Genomic DNA, 22,751 nt, shown 5'->3' on the forward strand with positions numbered 1-22,751 from the left:
TATATTTGCCAAGCACCGATATACATTGTACGAGCTCTCATACATAGATGTAGAGTAAACGGTTAACTATATTCCTGTGGAGACATAGCTCACTTTCGTCTTATACCGATTCCTGTGACGGACGGACAACAGCATTTTTGTTTTCATTTAAAGCCACTATACGAAAATTTCTCAAATTCGTTCCGGGTATACGGTTGGGGCCATTAGGAGTGTTGTTAATCTACACTGGAATAAAATAATCGACAAATTAACACGAAGGGTACCCTTTTATTCTACTCACTCGCGGAGTAGCCACGAACGTTGGCTGTGCTGTTGTCTCCCGACTTCCTTCTTCGATTTTTGGCCTTCTTAGAACGACTCGACAAGTTGCCTTCTTTGAGCTGCTCCAGCGTCAGCTCGCCCGGTGCGTCGAGATAGAAGTCCGGTGTATGACCATACTGCGTAAAGAATGTCATTTATTTTTACCTATTGTTTACATACTTTGTTTTTTTTGTGCCATGAACAAATGCTCATATGAATCAGTACATGAGTCACAGAATATAGATAATGTAGCATATATACGGATGCGTGGTAGTGCTGATGGCAACGCAGAAAAAATACTGTTGGTGCAAGCAATACCAGATAGACTGAATAGATGTATCAAAAACGACAATGACGTCAATGCATACTCTCTATGTAATAATCAGGTATTTTTTAATTATTGGCAGTTTTAACACCATCATCATCATCATCATCTCATCGTCATCAGCCCTACTAGGCCCACTGCAGGACAAATGCCTCTGTCATGTTCCGCCAGTCAACTGGGTCCTGTGATTACTGCTGCAACTTTATACCCGCAAACTTACTAATCTCATCTGCCCACCTAACTTTCTGTCGCCTCTTCACTGCCTTCTCTTGGAATCCGGTCTGTGATCCCTAACGACCAGCGGTTATCTTGCCTTCGCGCTACGTGCACTGCCCATGACCATTTCTCCTTCTTGGTTTAGGCTGTGATGTCCTCAACACTCGTTTGTTCCTTGATACACTCTGATCTCTTCTATTTCCTTAGAGTTACACCTATCAATTTTTTTCTATATCTCGCTGCACGTTCTAGACTACTAGGATTTCAAATGTTCACAGCTGAATGAACTGGGTTATCCGTGTCGGTGAATTATGTGAAGCGCTCACAGAACCATGTGAGGTCCTCTATCATAGGACAGCAACAGGAGCTGCATCAGCATCTTTCATCATTCACGCGTATATAAGATTGTACGATATGCTTATAAACTGCACTTTGTGGCCAGACAATTCTGTTGATAAAATCGGTGGAGCAGCGTTCGAGCTACTGTCGATAGCTAAATAACCGTCAGCAAATATTCCCACATTACAACTCGGGTAAACGTAATGTTCGAAGTATATATAGGGACGAAGAACGTACAGTAAAATGCGCAATATTATCATTAGCTGCAGAAGATTACCAATCGTTACGGCGGAAACCACCTAGCACGACCGGTTCACCAGCCCAGATGGATGGCGGCACACTGCAGTACTGGGGACGAAGCTTATTTGTTGTTATGTTTAAGCGACTAAGTGCAGTCGAGGTCCCGCAGTGCCCGATGACAAAGCCGCGGCCAGGAGGCACTCGCTCAGACATCGACAGGATCACGTCATCAGTGCGTTCACTCACCACATCAGTGGCGTTCTCGTCAGATCCCGCCGTCTTGAGCATCCGGTAGATCTCTCCCTTGTCTTGCAGAACGGCCGCGTAGTGAAGGGGCGTCCTCCCTTGCTGTAAATGCGGAAGGGAGCAGCGTACGTGGTGTTCGCTTTGTCGACGTTATACGTACTGATCATGCTCGCTGCTATAGCAGTGAAGCTTGAATGAAAAAAAAAAAGGAAACACAGAGGTAACCTACCCCATTACCAGGAGCTGACAACTCTCACCATGACACCAACAAAGATCGCTTTGATAAGCGGATACTTTCTCCAAGTGTCCCTCATGTCTTCTAACTTCCAATGCACAAGCCAATAGCTCACGCACGCTTGCAACAACTTACATTCCGCGCCGAAACTTCCTTTTAAATTGGGACGCTAGAAGAAGGAAGCCAAAGACGAAAGAAGGGGTCGTTGTAATGGTCAGCAGTCGATCATCATAACCATCGAATCACCGCGGCGGATGAGAGTTCATACGGCAACACTACGTGAAAGTTGTTAGAATCAATGTTCTATAGTATAACGTTGATAAGGGTGGCGAACGATTACGTGCAACATCACAATACTGCATATACAGGCAACACCTCTTTCGAATAAGCCGCACCTGAGAACAGACCTGACCTCTACAGTTCTGCAGGAAACCATTTGTGCATGATAACTTACGTGGTCCCTGGAGTGCATGACTGCGGGGAAATGCTGCACGAAGTAGGCGACCAAGGGGCGCTGGTGGAAAAGCACGGCCTTGTGCAGCGGACTAGCGCCCTGCTGGTCGCGGCAGTAGGCCAACTGGCGACGCTCCTCGGCTAAGCTGCGCACCTCCTCCAGGCGGCCCTGCATGGCGCCCTCGTGCATGTCCTCCATCTGCGCCTGCCCAACGATCTAAGAGTTAAACAGACGTCTTTATAAACATTTACGATCACGCGTTCGTTTGACGTATTGAAACTTTGCAAAGGGGTAAAGAAAGTCATACGGTTCTTCATGCAATCGCCTAGAAGGACTTCGTGGCGAAAACCGTCTTCTTTCTATTATCAGCTGGTTGTGATGATCACCCGCGAAAGCTACCTGCGTCTAAAGTGGTTTTGCATTGTCTCCGGGATCAGAGGCGTTGTATATCTGCAGTTAACGCGGACTTGCAGTGACTCCAAAATCGCGCCACCTTTAACTTAGTAATGACATGATAATACGATGTCGTCGTGCGGCGTCACATTACGTGACGTCAAGGTGGCGTCACAATAACGCCTCAAACTTTGGTGACCTGTGACATCGTGACGTCGCCATAGCGTGACGTAATCTCATGATGACAATTTTTCGCATCACTCGTGTTGGCGCTGAAGCCTACGGTCACTTTTCGCGTTTCTTGCCGGTGGCAAGTCTTATCGCCCGCATAGTTTTTTCACATTTATATAGCTGCTATAAACAACGTCTCCCATACTTTCCTTGGCTCCATTGACTGTTGCTTTTAATTACAAATGACGTGTCGAAGGCTTTCACTGTAACACAAGCTTACAATCCTTTATCCAGAGGTGAGAGATATTGAACTCGCCCAGATGTGGTAAAAGTTAAGCGCGATAGGATCAACTGCGAACGTTGGCCCAATGTTTAGTGGTGCGGTCGTCGCATAACGGGTTGTCTTATTTTCATTTTGTAAAGGTGACAGAGGGTTTATGATGAAGCAACATAGTACAGTACCACATACATTGCGCTACAAATCCGAGACACTTTTCTTTATTTCCGCCATTGAATTAGCTTTGATTGTTACTGGGTGTTTGTATGGTTTAATGTATTAAAAATAAACAGTAAGCTGATAGACGCAACATAATGGCAGAATCCGGATGAAATTCTCACCATTTCGGATTACTTAACCAGCAGTAGAGCCTTCAGCATATTATGTTCGTTCGTTTCGCTTTCCCCATAATACAGCCTTTGAGGTCGAGAATCGACTCTATGACCTTACGTTTTGCAGATAAAGGCGATCATAGCGGTATATTTTGACAAATATCGGAGCCAGGACGCAATATCGTTCAAAACAGCGCGCCATTGTGTACAGAGCTACCGCCTGATCTCAACTGAAAAGGTGAGTGTAAAGGAGAAGCATATAAGAGGCTACGTAGCGGCTTCCTCAGTGAATTTCTATTGAGGCTAGAACTCTGACACTCCCTATTGATCTGTTGGACTCATTAAGCCCTTTGTTGTCACCCATTTACGCTACAGTAATCGTGATCGCGTACCGAGCGCACCAGAACCTTACACTATAGGCAAACGGTTAAGCACACGATGTGACCACCTACCTGCACGGCAGGCACCTGCTTGAGGAAGCGGGCCACCTGCGGGATGCGCGAGGAGCGCCCTCGCAGCTGGTCCCCGTAGCCGTCGAGCAGCGCCTGCTCCAGCTTGTCGAGCGCACCCAGCTTCAGCCAGAACGAGATCGGGTCGTCACTGGCCGACGCCATTGTGCGCCCAAGGGCATGGTCCTCTGGATGGAAGGGGGGCTCTGGGCCACGCGCCCCCGCAACCTCACCACGCTACACACGCCACCACCTGCACGAAACACGTGGGCTTGTGTTCGGGGTCATTTGGCAATCGCCACAGGCACAAGAACAAGGCATAATCTGCGCAGCTGAGCTTGTTATGCGACACACAAGGATACCCGTTATGGATTCTAGTAAACTGACTGAAGTAGAGACCATATTTCGGTAGCTAGCATTCTTCGACTATTCACAGTTGTGTTGATGGTGCCGGAGGCAATGAAGACGTTGTTGGTGACACTAGAGTGGGCGGCTGGGTCTGTGAGCCTACTTGTAGAGCCCGCCTTTTTTCAGATGCCTCAGCGCATGCGCCGTTTCCGTATGACAGAAAAGTCGCAAAACATCTGTTCATCTCGCAGGTTTTGCTTGGCGATTGTCACAAACGAGGATCGCACCGCCGAGTTCTGGCGGCGGCGACGCTGCCGGGCGCTGGAGGGGCGCCTAAAAAGGCCAACGATAAAGAAGAAAACAAGCATCCAAAGACTCCCAGGGGCGCCGTCTCTCACCCCTCGGAAGCGTAGTTTTGCCGACCAACCTCCTGACATCGGCCGCCGAGCAAGCCCTGGAACGTTCTCGAAGGAAAAGGGCGTGGTGATGCAGGGTAGCGTCACGTGTCGCAGACGGCTCTCGAAACGTCTCGTCCTTTCCAAAGCCTTGGCAGTGCATCGCGCCGACGGAATGAATAGAATTTTCTGGAATCTAGCACGAAAGGTATTTAAGCGAGCAGCGGAGAAGGAAGATCAGGAGAAGAAAGTTTGCGCCTGGGTGCGTAGGGTATTCCGCCTTGTCGGCGAAGGTTTTGTCCTCAGTGACAAAGCAATAGAAGAAGAATGTTTGCGCCCGTGTGCGTAGGTAGGAGATGAAAGTTTTGCGCTAGTGTGCGTAGGGTCATTCCGCCGTGTCGGCGAAGGCTTCTGTCCTCAGTGACAAAGCAGGTAATGAAGATGATTTTCATCTGAAGGGTGAAGACTCGTGCCACAAGCAGAAGAGTGTGTCGACCTCTAGCGAACGAAGACGCGTTGCAAACGCTGCGGGTGGGAAGCCGACGTGTTACCGGCGAGGAAGTTTGGTGCTTGAAGAGCGGCCAGTTGAAGACGCGAGGTTTCCGGGAAGAGAAACTTCGGGGGCAGCGGAACGACAATAGCGCTGGACTTTGAGTGAGTGATTCTTGGAAGAGTATCATTCAGTCATTGTTCCAAGGAATTTTGGACTGAATAAGTTTTCGAACTCTTTAGTCTTCAAATGTCTTGATTGTTCGATGCATGTGATTGCATTGTAGCGCGTATTGTTGTTTGTGTCCGTTGTTTCGAGTGTGGCTGATTGTACAGTCTAGTACGTTGTTTGATTGGTGACATGTCGTATTCAACTATTGTCAAGTGTGCATATCTCTGTATCATTTGATCTGCCATATTTGAGAATATAATTTTGTTTTGTTTATCAACTCTCGACTCTGACTCGTTCTTTAGACCACAACCAGCGTCCGCTGGTGCGCCAAATAGGACCACTTCTAAATTGTCCGCGCTTTCGTAGTCGTGGTGCAGTTCGGAAAGCCGATAAGCCCTTGGAATCAGCCCTGCGATCACCTCCGTAATTAACAGGACCTGTGACAGCAACATAAATTGTCCCGGCGCCTACCAAATTACTATGAAAACGAAATGAAAGAAGCAGACTACTGTCCTCATGCTAGTGTGTGCGCGATGCTCTATACCTCTCTCCTACATTGTATATCTTTTTCTCTATTCGTTCTTTCCCGATGTGCAGGGTAGCAAACCATACGTTCGTCTTGGTGACCGCCTTTCTAGCCTCTCTCTCACTCTCTTTCGTGATCCCGTGCGCAAGCTTTGGGAGACAGGTGTATACGACAGTACGGGTCTTAAAATTAAGGGACCTTAAACATGCCTTCGCGTTATGTCTCCTCAACACAATTAACTGCATGCAACTCGACGAAATGTCAATTCTTCTGTAGGGTAGCCTAATATCTGTTTTGTATGCGATGTAAAGGGTACAGAAACACACTTTTATTCAGTGGTGTCGATGCCATTATGCCGAACGCAAGAGAAAATATTGCCACGCACGCTTCTTGTTTCCACTTTTCTTTCATTCGGTTTTCGCCCACAAAGCCTGTCAGAAATTTTTAGCGCAAACTGTGCCTCATTGTTGGAGAAGGTTCGCGATTATTGTAGATCGTTCTGTTAATACGGCGCGCAAGACGGCCCCGCCGCGGTGGTCTAGTGGCTAAGATACTCGGCTGCTGACCCGCAGGTCGCGGGTTCAAATCCCGGCTGCGGCGGCTGCATTTCCGATGGAGGCGGAAATGTTGTAGGCCCGTGTGCTCAGATTTGGCTACACGTTAAAGAACCCCAGGTGGTCGAAATTTCCGGAGCCCTCCACGACGGCGTCTCTCATAATCATATGGTGGTTTTGGGACGTTAAACCCCACAAATCAATCATCAATCAATCAATCAGCGCGCAAGACGCTTACTCTCGAGATTATTTCAGAGTGGGCGCGACGACCAGTGATAAGGCTGGAATATTCGACTGCACATGTATCAATGCCGATGCGCTTCACCGCTTGTCAGCTGATCGATGGCCGGCGCTAAGTTCGCTGATTATCAGCGTCGGTGTGTATCGCTGTAACCTGACTTTCAGTTCACCGGCCTCAATTTTGGCCAAATACAGTTTCATCTTGGACCTATAGCCTGCTCCCTTCGTAGGTGACGTCCCGATCCCATGACAATGTGAAAATTGGAAAATCACTGCATCTGTTCAAGAGGAAGCATAAGAGGGTCAAGCAAAGCAATGCATGGCAGCAGAGGAAAGCAAAGTGTTGGCCGATCAAATCAATTGATTGTTGATTGATTCAGTATCTGATCGACTGATAGGGCCTAAATTTACTGTAGTGACCATTCAGTTCATTTCATGTCAATAAACCAACAGATTGTAGTGACGACTCAGTTCCTGTCTTGGTGATAAACTGACCTATTGTACTGACGACTCTGTGCCTGTCTTGACAATAAATAGACCGACCAACTCAATGATTAATTTTCCTACCTCAAACATTTGTATGGCTCATTTATCAGTCACTGATTGAAGCGCCATTCTCTTCAAACCAACAAATCATCAATGCACTGCCCATGTCCCGCTCGTCCTGGAAAAACAACAAACGTAACAAAAAGGCTTCAGCGCAGCGCGCGCTTTGCTATTCCTCTGTCGAGTGAAAGCGTCTTCGTGAACATGGCCGTCTCTGTGGCGACCACGCAGTGGCCACATTGTTTACGTCGCTATCGTAAGTGCCCGGCCAGGACTGGCGGGACGCTCAGATATATCGCTGAACGCTGCTGCTGCTGCCGTGCGCTGTCGGCGGCCACGGTCGAGCACGCCTCCATCGGTGCGGAAACAAGCGCGCGCGAGAGTTTCCGCATTTCTCGTCCGCGCACGGCCTACAGAGGGACGGTCGAGAGCCGCGCTCCTCCTTTTTCGATGTTTTTTTTTAAATCCCTTTCACTCCGGTTTCTCTCGCTTTTAGTGCCGTACGATCAAGCATGCCCTCAAGCATTGTGCGTACGTAGCCACTTGCGGCACTTTTCGGATTGCATGTCGCAGCTTGTATGGGCACGAACTAAATCTACCCCGCGCGTCTTGCGTAAAGTGAGCCCACCGAGTTGTCGATGCTGTTGAAACTGCCTTCATTGAGCCGTAAAATTGAGCTGTCCTTAAACTTTTCGCGAACACATGGGCAGATAAATTGAATGAAGGAAGAATGAAGGGAGTAGGGAAAGCGGTGCTAGCTGTCGAGAAATGACAGTGATGGGATGAAATCAGAGGTAGTGAGAGGGACAGAAAAAAAAAGTGTTTTCGAGGCGTATCAGTGAAGACAGGACAAGCCAGGCAAGAAAGAAAGAGAGAGAAAAAAAGAAATGAGGGAAATAAATAAAGAAATAAAGGGGACAGAAAAAAAAAGTGTTTTCGAGGCGTATCAGTGAAGACAGGACAAGCCAGGCAAGAAAGAAAGATAGAGAAAGAAAGAAATGAGGGAAATAAGTAAATAAATAAAGAACTAGTGAAAGAAAAAAAGAAAGAAAGAAGGCAAGAATGAAGGAAAGAAAAAAAACTCCCAAGCATTTCCCTGAGGGTGAACATGGTTAAGTGCGAATACACGGGGTGGTGCTATGAGGGGTATTTATTAATTCGCACTATTATATTTATTAATCACACTATGGTGCCTTTACGGTGTAATGGTTCCTGGGTATCACAATTTGATCACACGGGGGAGTTTACGTTAACTCACTGGCGAATGCCAACGGATTTTAACTTTACTCCCCCTCACGACCCGCTCTCGACAGGAGACTGAGAAGGCGGGCGCGCGAGAGAGAGGGGTGTGCGCGAGAGAGGGGTGCGCGCGCAGCTGCAGTGAGCGAGGAGAGCGGAGGAGCGAGCGAAGGGGGAGGGGGTGTAAGGCGCGTTACTGACACCGATATCAGCGTCGCGTCCGTGGCTTATTCGGTAGAGCGTCGCGCTGCGGCCCGCCAAGTCCTCTTTCTTTTAAAGATAGAGAGAAGACGGCGGACGCCACCGACGGCGGTGGATGGTTTGGGGTCGCTTATAAAGTGTATTCACACTTAAAAAGAAAGAAAGCTCCACACTTAGCATGAATTCTCAGTTCCACGTCACTCCTTTCTTTCCCCTTTAAAGGGACACTAAGGAGGAAAAGGATTTTTCGGGGTATTGGTGAGGAATAATTCCACAACGGCGAAACGGCCACATTACCACGCGACGACGCTTGGTAAGCCAGCAAACACGCGAAAAGAAAATGCAGGTGAAGACGCCACCTTGAGATTCCCGCACCAAGCACCATGTTATCTACTAGGTGCTCCTAAAATGTAAAAGGAAAGTGCATTGTCATCTGTGGGGGCCATAGACATAACATACGAAGTTTCAGAAAAGTTCATCGACCCAGTGTCCCAAAACATGAAAAATACGTGTTGAAATTAGTGACGTCATGTGCGGAGGTGTGGCTCGAAATTTTAACTTGAAACCTCAACCTCAAATTCCTCCAAGAATGAACCTATATACGATGTTGAAACTTACGACGTTAGAGTACTCAGAGTAGAGGTTATCAATCTAAACCAAGTCATTGTTTTAAGTGTGAATACACTTTTTAAGCGACCCCAAACCATCCACCGCCGTCGGCGGCGTCCGCGATGCTCTACCGAATAAGCCACGGACGCGACGCTGATAGTCCCCCTTCGCTCGCTCCTCCGCTCTCCTCGCTAGCTCCAGCTGCGCGCGCACCCCTCTCTCTCGCGCGCCCGCCTTCTCTCTCAGTCTCCCGTCGAGAGCGGGTCGTGCGATGGATGTCCCGGAGGCAACGCTACCATCTGGATATAAGGCGCGTTACTGACACCGATATCAGCGTCGCCAACGGATTTAACTTTACTCCCCCTCATAGCATCACCCTGTGCATTCGCACTTAACCATGTTCCGCCTAGGGGAAATGCTTGGGAGTTTTTTCCTTTAGTGTCCGTTTAACAAGAAATCTTTTATATCGAGGTCTAGCAATACTCCACCGACGTCATTTTCGTCATGGAATGGCGTCAGTAAATAACCACCGACGGCGTCATGAATGAAAAACAGGAAGAAACTTATTTTTCCCGTGGGTTTGCACCGGGATATCAAACCTACAACTTGTCAGTGCACGACAATAGGTGCCGTGTCACCTAACCATTGCGTTACCATTACATCTGCGGAAGGGGGCACAATAGCGCGATTTGCACTTTCTTAAATCACCAGCTCACTTAGCCGCTAACTGAAGCGGTACCACCGTGTAAGAGCAGTGACGCGAAACACTGAACCACGGCACTCAATAGTGACGGCAGTGATAGCTTCGGTGGAGGCTCCAAAGCGGAGGCTCCAACGCAGTATAGCGAGGTCGTATCCTTCGTTGACCACACATTTTCCGTGCATGCTTCGTCTTTTCCATTGGATAAGACTATGTTGCCACGGTAACGCCTCGTCACCCACTGACGCACTGCGCCGTGCTCCCTACCGGGCTGCAGAAATTAGGTGCCTTTTTTTCTCTTCTAACCACTACCACCACCCACGGAATGTAGATTCTACGTGAAATAATAGAGTTTACACGGCGTCAAGGGCTTCGGTTGCAGTGAAGCAGCCAATAAGTCATAGGGTTCCTTATGAATTCTCGTAAACTCATAGCCATTTTTTTTAATTCTTATCCAAACAAGGCTAGCTATGTGATCTCATAGGGTTGCCACAAGTTTTCGCTATTTGTGGCGTTATGACGACGTAATAGACGACGTAATCTGCGATCACGTCACTCTTTGGACTATCACCCACGGTCACTTTTCGAGGTTCAGGAGACATCCAAGGCCTTTCTTCTAAATATTTATACTGCTGCATTGTCTTTAGAGCCAGGGCTAATCCAGGTAATGTATAGAGACTTTCGTGCGCGTCCTGCCCCGCACAGGACAGTCTGTGCCGGGGGACGCGATGTGCCATACCATAACATAATACCATAATACCATAACATGTACCACAGTCACCTGTCATCATGCCTACCTCTTTCTTTCTATTTCCGTTTAGCCCCGTAAAGAGTATCACGCTAGAAACCCGCTGTCCAGGCCAGCATCTCCTCCTTGTTTTCATTGAACATCTTTTTCTTGCGCGCTTTAGTATGGAAACGGCGTCTACGGGCGAATCTCGAGAAAGTGAGTGTTTTGTCAAGCGAGAGACACGCCAGAATGCCGCCGCGCGATTGCTGGGCACACTGTACGATCTCTGCCTGTGGCATTTATGGTGGCATTGCGAAGCTGCGAGCGTGGCAACTCAGCCCGCTGCAAAGGAAGCTGCGCCATCCTTATCGAAGCACTCGTTCCTTCGCCAATGCCGCTCGCCAATGCTACTGCCCTTATCTCCTCAACCCAGTGCCAAACAAACTTGCAACACAATCGCGGACGGCCAAATTGTGCTCCTTTTTACTGCTGCGCCTTTTGCGATCGACCGGCATGTCTAATACCACTGTCACACGTGGCAACTTAAGTGCACTTTGAGCGAATGTACTTACGCTCACGAAGTGTCATTTTGGCGGCTCACTGCTACACAAGAAAGCGAAGTGTACTTTGGAAATGATGGCAGGGGCGATTGACGGATTTGTAGCACAACTTATATTTGTTATTTTTGCGCCTATGTCTCATCTTCGGACCGCGTTGTCTTCGTGGAAGTAGCACCTGTGGCGCATGCCATCTTAAATGAATAAAAAAAATGAATAGAGACCGATCGACCGACGACTTCAGCGAAAGAGCCATAGCAGCATTCTTTTTTTTTTAAGGCGTAACCCCACGTGTCCGTCACACCGCGTCGGCGTGTATTCATTGGACAACGGTGACAGGAGTCCGAGGACGGGGCACCACTTGCGAGAGCTCTTGTCGGCGTCATGAGATGGCATAGGACAATTCCAGTAGGTCAGAGCTACGTTGTCGTCGGAGATCGCGAGGGCACAACCGGTCAGCACGGAATCCAGCGAGCCATCTTTCTTATCTCTCCTATCCCTCATATCTCCTCGCTCACTGTCCCAGCGCATCTTTCTCTCTCTCTATACCTTTCATCCTATCCTTTTAATCCCTCCTCCCCCCATCCCTTGTGAGCTACTGTTGAGGTGTCGTACCTTGATGCAGACACTTACGGGGCTCACATTTCTCTTCTTTTCCATCTTATAACCACTTCTCTCTGTATTCATTGGACGTGGCGACAAACCCTTTCTTACATGGAGAGAGAGAGAGAGAGAGAGACGGATAGAGATCATCTTCTCGTAGCAATGGGCCCACACACTCTACAGGGAGAGGGCGTGGAGCCGCGCCAGAAAGTCTCGCACTGACGCGCTGCGACGGATACGTGGGGTGAGGCCTTAACGCGACAGCGTCGAAGAGCTCATTTCGCAGACATTCCGGCGTCGGCGTCGTTGGTTGGCAGCAAAAAATGATCATCTCTTGCGCGACCAAAAAATCGAGAACGATGTAAATAAAATAAATAAATAAATGGCAGATCCCACGTACGGTTCGAATCAAATATATGCGAAGCACGAATGAGAAATGTTGATATGTCACTTTAAAATCAACTCAACGTTACGAGGTTGAGGTGAATGATGCCGTACATGACTTACTTGTCATGAATATCATGTTTGGATGTGTCGTTTACCTTCGTCATTCATTCATGTGACGTGATACCCAATTTAGTACATGTGTAGCTAGCAAAACGGCCATGAGCACGCCATGAGCGTGGTATGTTGTCATGTTCTTACATGACATGCGTTTCAGGATTATCACGTTTGCACCAATAATATATTTGGTCCTCCATTGACGTCAAGTAACACCAAATTTGGTACATGTGGAGCTATAAAAACGGCCACGACCGCATCATGAAGGGCCCAATATCCTCCAATGTAGCGTTGACGCGCGCGCACGCTGGGTACAGCGACGCTATGTTAGCGAAACGCGAGCACTCTATAGTCTGACGCATGCGTCAAAGCAACGCAGTGCGGCGCGCGCGAGTATATGGCAGGACTGGCGCCTGGCGTGGCAACGCTGGCGTTACGCGACGAAATGAACACCGACAAGCACGCGCACCGCGTCACGTCGAAATGTACTGGCGCCTTGACTGTGGCAATATTCATGTTCTCACATGACATGCATCTCATCATTATTATGTTTGCACCAGTCACATTACCTTCGTCATCCATTGGCGTCACGTAATACCAAATTTGGCATATGTGAAGCTAGCGAAACGGCAGCGAGCGCATCACAAGCGTGGCGTGTAGTCAGGTTGTTACATGACACGCAACTCATGATTATCGTGTTTGCACCAATTACATACTTTCGTCATTCATTCACGTACTGTATAATACCAAATTTGGTATATGTGACGCTAGCGAAACGGCCGCGAGCGCATCATGAGTGTGGCATGTAGTCATGCTGTTACAGGACACGCACATCATGATTTTCCTGTTAGGGTCTGTTACTTGTGTTCGCCATGCAATCGCGTCATAGCATACCAGTTTTGCAACATGCCATGTGAACGAAACCACCGCAAGATCTGCAGCACCATGAAATGTAAATCATGACATTCATGACATAAATGTCATAATACGTTATGACTAATTAAATATGTTCTTCATACAGTCATGTTATGCCATGCCAAGTTTGGTATCGATACCATTATCGAAACGGCCAGGAGAGCTAAAAGTCATAGGCGGCTAGATAGATAGATAGATAGATAGATAGATAGATAGATAGATAGATAGATAGATAGATAGATAGATAGATAGATAGATAGATAGATAGATAGATAGATAGATAGATAGATAGATAGATAGATAGATAGATAGATAGATAGATAGATAGATACGCGCAAAGTCGCCGAAGTTCGCTAAGAAATGCTTCGCATTTAAAACTGCAATAGGCTTAGCAGCAACGCACTCCGCACTGCGGAATACATACTCAAAAACTATTGGAACTACATGAGAGGCCGTATTTCACATCAAGCTCACGCCATCCTGTGGCCGGCGCGAACGCGAGCCACGAAAAAGCAGCTCATTTGGCTGCCAGGTCACCAGGGCTGAGCGGAAAACAAGTTAGCACACAACTCGGCCCGAGAATTCCTTCTCCGGGCTCTATCTATATACCGACCCCTCAGACAATGGCATTCAACCGCTATACCGGCTACAACCTACACAGATATACTGCAGCTATATCGCCTACAAAGACAAACTTTGCCTCATCCCGCTAAGTAACTCACTAAAACCGAGGAGACCTGTCTGCGCAGGCTACAGACAATGTCGTGTACAACGGCCAGGTCATAGCGGTGAAAATAGACCCAGAAAAATTTAGTGCATTGTGTAAATTCTGTGGCAGCCGCGCTGACATGTTTCACATGTTAGTCTAATAGAAGCATCACACAAATTACGCAGCCAACGTGGGAGGGTTGGGAGGAGGCCTTGTCGGGCCAAGCTCTCGAGGACCAGTGGAGACTCGTGGAGTGGGTGCCAATTGCAGCGCAATCCTGTGGAGTCCCGGAATGGGAACCTGCCCAGTCCTCTTTTGATATACATTTTCTGCAATAGGTGTTTTATTCATTTATTCTGGGTGATCCAGCAGGCCGAGCAAGCTTCCGGAAAACATGGTCTCTCCGATAGCTCCTAACTGGAAGCCTATAGCCCACCAATCTGCTGGAAAGTTATTCAACGGAGTTTTCCTGTCTGTCTTTTTGGGTTAGACCTGCACCGTGCTTGCTGAGTAATTTGTAGAAGAGATTTAAAATGCCCTATTCTAGGCATTTTCGTTATTCTGAAGTCGTTTGGCTAAAGGATGAAATAGAAACGCAATTTATCTGTTGCGCAGTACATCGCGTAACTTAGGTTAGGAATTAAAAGTGTTTCAATAGGAGCAGAACTTTGCAATCCAACCGGGAAAATCTTGGAGGGTTTTGAGGATGACTAATGATGGGCGTTCCCACGTAAATGTGGCGCCATTAACGCTGATGGCTGGCAGTCTTTCTGACGTCTATTTTGCATCATCGTTAGAGTATGTCTAAGAAGGAAATGTTCTGTTGAGTGTTATTGACGTTTGTGGCAATAAATTTTTTCTAAATAATTTATATCGCTTCTCGTCCAATCTGGCCGAGTTTAAGAAATATGTTTGTTGTGTTGAATCTCACGGGACGGCTTTAAGCTCTCCCATAGTAGAGTACCAAGTGCTCTAAATCGTTAACCAATTTTTCTAAACACAATTTATATCGCTGCCTCTGCGATGTGTCCTTTGACTCCGGGACGGCGTTAAGCTCTCCCATGGTTGAGTACTCTGTACTATAAATCGTTACCCGCTTCTTCTAACCCCCCCCCCCCCCCCACATTGCCACAAGTACATCATTAGGCTACCAAGTATTGTAAAGCGTTAAACATTTTTTCTAAACATACAAATTCTTCATTTCTTCAGAGGTAATGACTTTTGTTACGTAGGTGCCAGTCCCTGTCTAGAAGGCACGATGGGGCTCTATCGCTTGCCGTGAAACCGTGAAATTGCGAGTGTGAGGGATTTTAAATTAAAAAAAAAAGAGAAAAGTGGGCCCCGTAACTGACTCTCAGGGAAGGGCACCTCAGCAGTAGCTCACGAGGGGTGGGGGTAAAGGAGGGATTAAAAGGTAAAGATATTGATAGAGAGAGGAAGGAGAGAGCGAGGCGCAGGGACACCGAACGACAGAAAACGACGGAAATAAAGAGGAGATAGGAACGATGAACACGGTCGCAGGAGTCCGAGGACGGGGAACCACTCGACGTCAGGAAATGGCGTAGGGGGAGCCCAGTCTGCCAGAGCTGTGTTGTCGTCGGAGATCGCGAGGGCACAACCGGTCGGCACGAAATCTAGAGAGTGAGACTCGCTGTGAAATTGGAGAACGCTTGTACTTCGTTTTTGGAGTGTAAAGGTGGCGAAAACATAATCAGGCCTCGTGCGCATCACTTTCTGAACTGCACACATGCAGGATCAGATGAAGGCACTTTAGGCGTGCGTTAGAGTGCTCATGTTCTCTCAAGGGAATTCACCGTAACCTGTTTCGTTTCTCGGTGCATGCCTCAACACCATGCCGTAAGATTTTAAACGCGACGCATTTCATTGCGTACGCTTTGGGTGTTTCTATCTATCTATCTATCTATCTATCTATCTATCTATCTATCTATCTATCTATCTATCTATCTATCTATCTATCTATCTATCTGTCTGTCTGTCCGTCTGTCTATCTACTCATCTATCTATCTATCTATCTATCTATCTATCTATCTATCTATCTATCTATCTATCTATCTATCTATCTATCTATCTATCTATCTATCTATCTATCTATCTATCTAGCCAGCCAGCCAGCCAGCCAGCCAGCCAGCCAGCCAGCCGCCTACGTCTCGGTGCTCTCGTAATCACCTCTTTAACTTGGTGCGGACCAAAATTAGTATTATAACAGCGGTTGACCGATAAGTGTGGCATGCCATGACTTGTATAACTTGAAAATCCCGTCCTTTATAATGTCAAATCCTTTCCGCCTGACATGTGTGGTACGTACCTGTATACCATGGGTCGCGGTATGCAGCTTTACGCCACAGCTATTTCACAGTTTATATCTACGGAGGAACGGCGAAAACAGAGACTGGTAATTTGATTGAGATAGCGTTAGGAAAATGTGACGTCGGCAGCGACGACCCGACGAGTGCAAATAACTTGTTTTATCATCCTAGCAGAAATTGAACATAAGCATTCTGCGTGGCAATCAGTTATTCCACCACAGAGCCACGCCAAGCCTCGGAACTCCTTTTGGAAAAAGACCCTATGCAGGCGTAATGTCGGGGAAATTTCCATTGCGGTTGCTGTACTGCCCGTCTAATCTAATAAACATTACATACGTACTCCAGTTATACAGGTGTTACGTAGTGTTAGCGCCAATTGTAACAAAGCGCCATCCGCTATAGTTGGTTTACGTATCACTATCCTGGGCTGTCATCTTCGGAAGCACAAGCTCTGCATTTCAGCTTACCGGTTCTGGTGTTGGTAATACACATGTTGCTCTTGCCATCGGTACGCAACTGTAAACTGGTTACATGCAACACATGCGACTGTTCTGCGTACATGTTCCTGCGTATAACATATTTACATTAATGTTCAGCATCATTTCGTATAACGTTTTGCTACAAAAAAAAATAAATACACCACATTGACCTTCCCTGTACGCTTCGCAATACATCGATTCCCGTGGTGCGTGGTATCTACCGAATTTTTCACGAATGAATTTGCGAGTTACATCGGCCGTTTAATAGTGTAATTTGATGCCTATAGCAAGCGCAGTTGTTATCTATCCACTACGCCATAAATATTTTTTTTTGCGAACCAGCTCAGGGCCCACGACGCGTCATATATGGACCACACGCGAACCTACGCAGATGTTCGCTTTGTCCATGCTTCTGCTGCTGATGAGCCCACCCATTCAGACTGCTTAGAAATGGGTGGGCTTTTAAAACACCCACTCATTGCTGAATTCACACCGTCTGACGCCTGGTGCGATTCTACAATTTTTCACGCAATATAAGATGCGTTAAGAAGACACCTTCCACTACATGACACTTATATAGTTCTTTTTTTTTTTATCGAAGCAGTTTCAACAGGTCTTGTGGCTCTGTGGTAGAACACCTGCATGCTGATCTAATGACCTGAGTTAGATCCTCAGTCGTACCCAGAAAGTTTTATTATTTATTTTATTTCCTTGTTTCTGGATTTTTGTATCACTGGCAAGATGATCTTTCGCTCACAATCAACAACGCCTATGCTGAGATTTCTGCGAGACAAGCTCTTAACGTTATTGCGTTCATAAAAACGATACTAAGCCGGCAACATAAGTGAGGCAGAAGTGCCGGCGAGAAACTTCAGGACCACTCATCACATTCCCTCAGAGTGTGCAGCGGGGATCCAGCTACAAAACACTGTTGTAGTTAAGAGACTGCAGGAGTAGTAGAGCAGAGTGGACCCTAGAAACTGTGGATCATACCCACACTTAGAACTAGGTAGTTTTAAGGACAATTATCAAAATAAAATTAATTTTGGCTCACTTATGAAGAAAGAAGCATGAATGAAATTATAATGTTAAGAAAAAAAGCATAAACAGAAATGAGAGAGAATATAATTCCTGGGAAAATGAAAAAAGTTGTTTTTGGAAAAATGGATATAGCCTAAATCTCTTTGAACCTTTAAGAAACTCCTGCAAGACATCAGAAATCTTCCCATCACTGCATCTGAGAGACAAAGCCGCTCCCTTCGCTTCCCCCCCCCCCAAAGTACATTTGGTTCATTTAATTTTAGACTGAGAAGTCAGAAGACAGCACATAAATAACTATTGCGCAAGGCAGTGTAACACTTACAGGAAATGAGATAGTGCTGCCTTGTCTCATGTACTCCGCGAAAAGAACAATTAGGAGAAGCTGCCAGAATAGCTACGCACAAGTAAAAAGTTGGACAGGGAGTCTGAAAACGCAGTCTTGTAATTGCGACAAGAGCCCGGCACTAGTGGAAGTGAAGCATGTCACATTTTTTTTCCCTCCTAAACTGCCACGCAGTGGTCTGGCATGTGGGCAATGGCCATGGAATTGTCTTAATGTTCAAAACACATAAGCTAGCGCAGAAGGAGAGCTGTATGCGGGGAATGGCATCAAAGTTATTTCGAATGCAGATCTTTAAGCACACGACGTGCGAAAACACCGACAGGTGTCAGCGATGCCTTGGAGGGAATCGCAACAGCTGGCGCTACAGAAGCGTCTTCACTCATTGCGGTATATGGCATGTCCGACCCATAGTCAAGTTACGTGCACGTGTTATAATACTATACACACAACCACGTGCGTACAAAACAAAATAAACATTCACCTCCTCTTCCCTTCTTCACTGACGTATATGCTGACCCACCTATCTTGGTATAGTCGTAAACCGAAACAAGTCTTTATGAGCAGGGTATATGTTCAGCGGAAGGTGGAAGATTGAAGCAATAAAAGATACTTTGAACGTGGTGTGTCGTTGAAGACAATGATTCGATAAGCAGGCTTGTATTCGTCAAGGCTTGAAACAGTTTGAGGAATACAAGACCACTGGTCGAAACATTGTTTCCGGCGAAATCCCGTGTTCCAAGAATTTTTTTATTGATTACGTACATGGTGAGAGGGAGAAGTAGTGTTCTGATTAGGAACTCATGTCATATTGCCTTCGTCCCCGTAAAAAAAGAAAAAAATGTGTCTACAGCATACACTTCCTCGTTCTGTGTTGTGGCTATAGTGGTTGCCGCTTTGCATAAGTCGTCAAGCTGCTGCCCGAATTCCCCTAGCACGCAAGTTACATCAATGTCGTCACCTTCGGGCAGAGCCCGACTTGTCTTTCACCATGCGAGGTCACTTATTCATCACCCTTGGCGAGTGCGCACGCTGCAAAGCAGAATGGTTATCTTGTTCGCAACGAAAAATCTTCAACCACCTCCACTAGGGACGGATGCGTCTTCTACTCATCTGTTATGAGTGGAACTATGAAACAGCCTTGCATGCCGATTTCGGCAGGCAGAAATCACGGAAGCATAGTTAAGGCAATCTTGAAAGATAGCACAAGATGGCAGTGTGTGCAAAGCGAGTTGTGTGCACGTCATCCAATAATAGAATGCCTCAGCAGCAACCATCGGCGCGTGTGACCGCGTTGACTTAAAGTATATATGCGATCGCACTGCACGAGGGAGCTGCGTAGGATGAAAGTGGAGGGGAGCGGTGCAGTGCGGAGAAGAGGAATTAGGAGACAAGCAGGCACGACAGCGCTGGCGGGGACGCGTGCGGCATGGTCAAGTGGCCGAGCTCCGCGCACCGGGGCACTCAACTCGGGACGGGCTTCCATCGCATAGCGGGCCACTCATTATGCAGCCAACGGCTCGCATCGACCGCTCGAATATCGTCGCCCGCACCCTCCCACCAGTCCAGGCTGCCAACAGTGCTACCGTTTCCTCGTACGCATGCTGCGTTTATCGCTTGGTTTTGCTTCTGCCGTTCCCCTCTTCGATCGACCATTTCAGTTGTTTCCGGTTTCTCGGAAAGGTAACGTGTTACCATTGCGTTTCGCTACCTGTTTCTGTCTCCTCCTCTCGATTTCGCTTTCTCTTCAAAAATTTCGTAGAAGTCAGACGGAAAATTGGTAAGAGAAGAAAGTACGGAGGTTAATCAAGGTCATGACGGGTAGGTTACACCTTATATACGCTCAAAAAATATATAAGAATGATAATAAAAATGTGCCAATATTGGGAGATCACACCCTTTCCTCTCCGCAATCGATTTTCCTCGCACATGCAGACAAGGCGGATCAATTCATTCGCGCATAGAGTCCAAACCAGCTATAAAGAATTTCTGCGCTGAAAATTCGTAGGCTGTCTCAAGTAACCTCACATAACTGAAACTGGATATATCAGAGTTGTATATGGCGAGTTCACTTGACACCGAAAAAATTCAGCGTCAAATCTTAAAACATTAAACGACGATCATAAGCATGCAGGTGCATATGCAAGTAGCGAAGCAGTATAAAAAAAAACGTCGATTTCAATTTGTGCGTCTTATCGCTAAGGGTCAACCATAGTGGTCAACCATTCTGAGCCACATAATGAAAGGGTACTGCCGTCGGTCAGATTTTTAAGCAAATGGCAGAGACCGTCCAAGATGATCGCAAGAGTCAGACATTGCTTTTTTGCGTAGTTTGCTGCAGCCCATCGCCTTGCTTGTGAACTGTTTAATATCATATGGTAGCATCAGCAGATTTACGACGTGGCAACTTCGCTGTCACTCATAATGTCGCATGATGTAACGACATAGCACTTCTGGTTGTAAATACTGCAATTCAAGTAAAACCCTGCAGGAACATCCGTGACTTCTAGTAATCTGGCCGCCACTTTGTTGCCGCGGTAATCCATCAAGCGGCCGTGCTCACCGCGAATGTGTCTGTTGCGTATTGCGCGTTGTCGCTATTGATGTGTTTAAAGCTATGTATATACCCTTTCATCATATAATCCCTGCACACTCAGCAGTTAGGGAGGGGGGGGGCGGGGAAGGGCTTGTTTAAGTACTGTCAAATATCCATAACACATACACTATGCCACAGATGTCACTGACACACGCAGTCCTGGTAGTACGTGACCAGTGACTCAAGTTGGCTGCAAGGCAATATAGCAGCTGCAAGAGCGATTTGTAAATAACAATCCACGTAGTCTTCCTGATAAATCAGAAGTAAGCATGCACTTAGTGTTAGCGAGTATATAGATACAAGCCTATAGTACTCCAAGCTGGCAGACAACCTATAGGCAATTGGGCATGTGTCTGTTTATTGAGCGGGATTCCTCAACCACGCAAGGTTTCCGAATAGGTTAAACGGTGTAACAAAAAGTAGCCTCAGGTGCTTTTATTGCGTCGATTGCAGCTGTTCGATGTGCTCAACGTTCAGTTTGTTCGGAAAACTTTACTATTTCTTTATTCATGAATAACGCGAAAAGCGTCGTCATGTGCAACGTAGATCACAATTCGCTCTACTGCGCTTTGTTATCGTGTGAGTTGATAGCAAACACAACCGCGTATACATTTTTTTTCTGTGGCTTGAAAGGCTCCGCAAAGGAGCGTAGGTGTTCCTGGTTATAGTGCCGGCTGCTGTCGCGTAAGTCGTAAGACATTGGGCCAATGTATTGACGCGCCAGTTACCTGGGATCAATAGGTACGGCGAATCCGTAAAGCTGCACGGTGGGGTGATAGTGGAGGAGAGGGATTGTGAAAGAAAAAAGAGAGAGGTTTTGCGAGCGTGGAAAAACCGTACGCGTTCTTCCATGCTAACCGCATAGGTGGTGTTGCTCAACCTCTTGCGTCACCTTCTTTTTTACCCAGCAACCAAGGTCTATCTTCTAGATGTATTGAGTCAGCGCACAGCCGCAATGCTTTCCAATCGACGTGTGGATGTACAGGGCTCCCGGCTACCATCTAGAATAACGAAGGTAGTGCCGACGCATCTGTATCGACGGGGACTTATTAAGAATGCAGTGACAGCGGTTTCTGAATGGCGCAGTGACCATGCATTCTGATGATCCAAGGCGGTGATTTCCATTATGGCGCTAGGAACTTTCCCTCCTAAATACAAAGAGACAGCGATGGGGGATTGGGTAGGTATGGAAATCAGGCCGTTCCGAAACACTGTATAGCATTATCCTGTTGCGACGGAATATCTGATGATCAAAAATAGAGAGAAGGGAGAATGCCGAATTACTGGTCAATGCAGCGCTGTTGTCTGCAGCGCTGTTGCAAAGAGACCATTTGCTTACACAGAGCAGTGCGTAAGAACAGTTAGGAATAGTCTTTCTTTCTTTCTTTCTTTCTTTCTTTCTTTCTTTCTTTCTTTCTGTCTTTCTTTCTTTTTTTTTCTGTCTTTCTTTATGATGCAGCTTCTCCTACGTCGCTGACATCATTCATGCCGGAGCGACGCAGGCCACACATTGGGCATCCCTCCACGTGCCTTCGTGCGACGTAGACATCCGGCGTGCTCCATCTCTGCTCGAACTGTGACTGGCGGCAGCCCTCGCGTGCTTTCACTCGCACATAAGTTTTCCTGTACAATATGAGCCTATATACCTACTCCACGTCTGTCAACAGCGCTGTCGACATACTGCGGCACTTATAAAGGCGTCGCGGTGCTTCGCATAAAGCCCCTCCACGCGATGAAGGGGCTTTAGCTTCACCCAGCCTAAAGCTCGCCATCGCCCTCTATGATCACGTGAGAACTGGCACAGCAGCTGCAAAGCTGCCTCCGAGAACAGCACGTCGGGGAGCCTCCTGCGTGAACACGTGCTGTGCTCGGAAGTCGTGGAGAAGTAGAAAAGATCAATTCCTTGTGCGAGGTAACCGTGAGGTACAGCGACTGCGTCTCATTCTACCTCTTCCTT

At 47.1% G+C, this 22,751-nt stretch overlaps 1 protein-coding gene across 1 annotated transcript in view; it reads right to left on the reverse strand.

Moving 5' to 3' along the window:
• The window catches only part of LOC142790047 (uncharacterized), a 105,393-nt gene extending 102,841 nt beyond the window's left edge, over positions 1–2,552 (reverse strand). Inside the window, exons 1-3 of the mRNA XM_075885079.1 lie at positions 2,356–2,552; positions 1,667–1,768; positions 281–437 (exon numbers count right to left, since the gene is read on the reverse strand). Of these exons, the coding sequence (XP_075741194.1) occupies positions 281–437; positions 1,667–1,768; positions 2,356–2,544 (448 nt within the window). The 5' untranslated portion in view covers positions 2,545–2,552. The remainder of the gene's footprint in view (positions 1–280; positions 438–1,666; positions 1,769–2,355) is intronic.
• Positions 2,553–22,751: the final 20,199 nt, after the last annotated feature.

Source organism: Rhipicephalus microplus, unplaced genomic scaffold, assembly GCF_043290135.1.
Source record: "Rhipicephalus microplus isolate Deutch F79 unplaced genomic scaffold, USDA_Rmic scaffold_67, whole genome shotgun sequence".
Lineage (NCBI taxonomy): Eukaryota > Metazoa > Arthropoda > Arachnida > Ixodida > Ixodidae > Rhipicephalus > Rhipicephalus microplus.